Here is a 4,337-nt window from a genome sequence, read left to right as displayed (position 1 = left end):
CTTTTTGCAATATGTTCCTCATAGTCTCTTTCTCCCTGTCTGATCACCCGCTTGCATTTTATTTGCCAAAGCGTGCACTCCCATTTATTTATCTCCCTTGGACTAGCCTTCCACCACTTAAAGGAATCCTCCTTGCCTTTTACTGCTTCCATTACTTTGTTCATTAACCATGCAGGCTTTTCTAAATACCTATTTGTACCTTTCCTAGCCTGCAGTATACATTTTATCTGAGCTTCCAGGATTGTAGTTTTAAATAGTCTCCGAGCGTCCCAAAGGATCGCTCTGGCAACCCGGCTTGGAAACGGTGTGCCTACAGAATCTGGCGGGGGAAGCTGGCAGCACTTGCCTCGTCTTTCGGCTATTTGGAGATAGCCCGTGGAGAGGTACTGCTCCATGTCCTGCTGGAAAGCTTCTTCAAAGAACTTCTGCCGCTCCTTGAGCTTCAGTTGCTGGGTGTGCTCCATATCCAGCACCTTCTGCGCATGCTCTGCATCTAGTTCGGCTACAAACAGGAAAACCACATTCAGACTGTAAGGTTAAAAGTATCTAGTTTCCATGCTTTCGGAATCATTTATTGCTTTATGTTCATCTCCCCTCCCACCCCTAAGTAAACCCTGGTTGAAGTTAATGAAAAATCACTACCAAGGAACATAAACAGAAGAATCGATTGACAGCGGCCATGTTTTAAAGAGCAACTTTCTCAGACCTCCAAGGCTGCTAATGTGGTTCCAGGAGGCCCAGTTATTGAAGAACAGATGCTTGGTGAGCAACCTCTCAAGAAGACGGGTTTACGCATCACAGCATGCTGTCCGTCAGTGGCTGGGAGTACAAATGATTAAAGACTACAAATTAGGGAGCAGCCATTTTATGAACTGGTGCAGCTGAGAAACGAACATCCGTGCTTGGGGTTGTGGTTGTTGTTGTTTTTTTGGGGGGGCGCCTGCTGAGCCATATAAACCACTAGCCTACCGTACCCTGCTATCCAGAACAAAACCTCCTCCGAGAAAGGAATTTGCTATTTCCGTATGATGTAGAAATGCAATTCAATTGGCATACAAAAAAAGGCCAGCAGCTATAACTAAGTACAGAAGTTCCATGACTTCCCCTTAATCGCTCCTGACAGTTTTGAATTCTAATGGCAACATAGGTTTTCTTGTATTCCCCAAATAGACACAGCAACTAAGCAACAAACGATGTTTTGTGTAAGCTGCTATCAAGCTGCTACACACTCCCAGTTAACCTTTTATGCTTGAACTAGGAGCGCACATCAAAAATGATTGCTCTAAAGCCGTATCAAAAGAGCATGATTATCATTTTAATTAAATACCAGAAAGTTGATACAGGATCTAACAGTTGTGTTGGGGGAAATCTCCATTTAAATTAATATTGACAAAAAATCAATACTTTCCATATTAAGAACATAAGAACATAAGAGATGTCAATGTTGGATCAGGCCAAAGGTCCATCCAGTCCAACACTCTGTATCACACAGTGGCCAGAAATACCAGTGCCATCAGGAGGTCCACCAGTGGGGCCAGGACATTAGAAGCCCTACCACTGTTGATCCCCCCCCCAGCACCAAGAAGACAGAGCATCACTTGCCCCAGAGCCCCTATCTATACCTTGTGGCTAATAGCCACTGATGGACCTCTGCTCCATATGCTTATCTAATTCCCTTTTGAAGCCGTCCATGCTTGTAGCCGCCACCACTTCCTGTGACAGTGAATTCCATGTGTTAATCACTCTTTGGGTGAAGAAGTACTTCCTTTTATCCGTTCTAACCCGACCGCTCAGCAATTTCATGGAGTGCCCACGAGTTCTTGTACTGTGAGAAAGGGAGAAAAGTACCTCTTTCTCTACCTGCTCTTTCCCATGCATAATATTGAGTGAAAGCAATAATGATGCCCTTTCCAGAATTACAAAATCTTAGGCCACAGGAGCAGGAGGGAGGCAAAGCATGCCCAGCTGGGCGAAGGCGCCCTGGCCCTGGACACTTCAACAGGATACTGTGTGACGAGGCGGTAGACTCAGGCTCCGGTGCACTGCCTGCCGAAAAGCAGAAAGAAAGGCCTTCCAGCCCAGTTCCAGATACTTTTGATATTCGTCTGGAGTCTGGAAATATTGAGAGTGCCTTTCTCAAGAATGAGTATTGCTGATCCAGTCCTGGAAATATGGGGCATTTCACTGCATCAGCAATATCTGACTGCACGTCCCTAGTTTAAACTGTTAAATGAGAAGGAACTAAGGTTGCATATGTCCAACTGCAAGCACAGGTATCTTTTCATGGGCATATTTTTTCCCTTCCAAGGGAGCACTTTTGCGAGGGGGCCTACAGAACGGAACTCTCATGCGCCTTAACACCACTATCGTTCCAGGGTTCCTTGCAGTCATTTAAAATGGTTGAATGCACTTGTAGAAGCAAACTTGGTGTCGGCTATAGCACCAGCACGTACCAAAAGAGAGACCATTATCTTCCCTTTCCATCTGCCTAGATGAAACACTCCTCTTCCTACTGCAGAACTGCAGTGTAATGATAATGAACCACAAACTAGACACCTACGTTAGCACGCTAAGTAGAGCTTCCAGGTGGCGGCTGTAGAGCAGCAGCACCACAAGACAAACTAGACTGCACTGGAATCGCACCCCAGTTTCCCGCAGGAGGCTTTGCAAGAAGAAGAGAGGGACAAGGGAGGAACAGACTTTTTCCCCATTACAAGAAATTCTGGAGGTCTCACGAGTTTAATGGGGTTTGTCTCTGGGATGCGCTCCGTCCTCTGAAGGCAGTCGATTGACATTTAATATCAAAACCTTGTGGCAGACATTTCTCAGACTAAGCAAAATATCTGACTGCCCTTTGAGTCTCCACAGCAAAAAGAACAGCATTCAGCAGATTTGAAACAACTTGAAGCAGGTGCGCCGTTTCATTTACAGTTAATACGGAGGCAAACATTTTCAGTCTCGTGAATGTTATGTGAAGGCCCCCCCCCCACAATGGGTGGGGGCCCAGAGGGGAAAAGACAACTGTGCCCCCCCACCCCATTTATACATTAAAAGGTACACACGGAAGTGGCCCTGCCAGAATAACCAGTGACATCTGATCCCATTTTACAGAGAGGCTTTAAAAAGATTTCATTCAGTTAATTCAACTACTGGTAAATTCTTTAAATAATTAACATGCAGAGAAAGTTAAATGAATAGAATGCTGTTGAAACTGAAGTTCCAAAGTCATAAAAGCCGCTCTGGCTGTGTTACACAGAATCGCTAGAGACTCCGACTGATTCCAAGCAGCATCTCCATTTCTAAGCACTCCATTTGGGACTGTTCACAGCAAGAGCTGGGCCACTCCGACCAGGAGCTGCAAGGAAGTCTACGGCTACAAAGCAGGATCCAAAAGGAACGGTGGGATGATCAGCAACCGGGCATTCAGCCTCCAAACAGTGTTCGCCCTGCATTACTGAGCCAGACGTGGAAACAAGAAAGCCTGGGGAATCCCTCTCCCCACCATCTCTACAGGCGACAGAGCTATTTCTACTTTTGCACAAACCAGTTTGCCATCATACATCTAAATCACAAGTACGCCTCCCTCCTTGTGGATCTATAAATCTGCAATGGGGCCCCACCTGCAGCTGTGCTTTCTGCAAAACTAGGGAAACTCCAATTCAAAAACATTGGGGGGGGGGGGAATGGGAGGCAAGCTGCCAGAAACTGTATAAATGATGCCTGTGCTGAAGCAGACTAGCAATTTAAAAATAAAAATGGAGAATGAGGGCAGAGCTTTCATGACAGATCTCTTGGATTACCTTGATAACCCCATGCTACATTATCAGGGGCCTCCTTCCTCACAAGCAGGGCTCGTGGGCAATGTTCCCTCTAAGCGATGGAGTCTTATGAGCAAAAATTCTACTTTGTGAGCGACTGGCATTAAAGTTGTGAGCGAGCGATATGGCCAATGCATAAATGAGTTTGCTCTTCTGGAGCCATCTGGCATTAAAGTTGTGAGCGAGCGATATGGCCAATGCATAAATGAGTTTGCTCTTCTGGAGCCATCCTTCCGGAGCTAAGACAAAAAAATGTGTGAGCCAGAGGCTAAAGATCTGTGAGCTAGCTCACACTAACTCAGCTTAGAGGGAACACTGCTCGTGGGCCTTCACAAAGCATCAGACAAGGCAATCTTCACCTGATGTCTTTGCAAAGGGATCTAAGCTCTTCAGCAAATTGGAAAGCATAGTTAAAGTGAGACTGGGGGGCCTGGGCAATGTTATCTGGGGGGGGGCTGCTTTGCCAAGCCAGACATGACAGCAAGGAAGAAGAGGAGAACGGCTTGCGGGGGGAAGGGG

General features: G+C 46.2%; 1 protein-coding gene across 1 annotated transcript in view; it reads right to left on the bottom strand.

Annotated features, from left to right (window-relative positions):
• DTNBP1 (dystrobrevin binding protein 1) overlaps positions 1 to 4,337 on the bottom strand; it is an 82,963-nt gene that overhangs the window by 5,266 nt on the left and 73,360 nt on the right. The window contains exon 8 of the mRNA XM_015407568.1: positions 347 to 502. Coding sequence (XP_015263054.1) covers positions 347 to 502 — 156 coding nt within the window. The remainder of the gene's footprint in view (positions 1 to 346; positions 503 to 4,337) is intronic.

This window comes from Gekko japonicus, unplaced genomic scaffold, assembly GCF_001447785.1.
Source record: "Gekko japonicus isolate JY-2015 unplaced genomic scaffold, Gekko_japonicus_V1.1 scaffold3310, whole genome shotgun sequence".
NCBI lineage: Eukaryota > Metazoa > Chordata > Lepidosauria > Squamata > Gekkonidae > Gekko > Gekko japonicus.
Note: the sequence above shows the minus strand (reverse complement) of the source record. Positions and strands in the feature narration are given on the sequence as shown.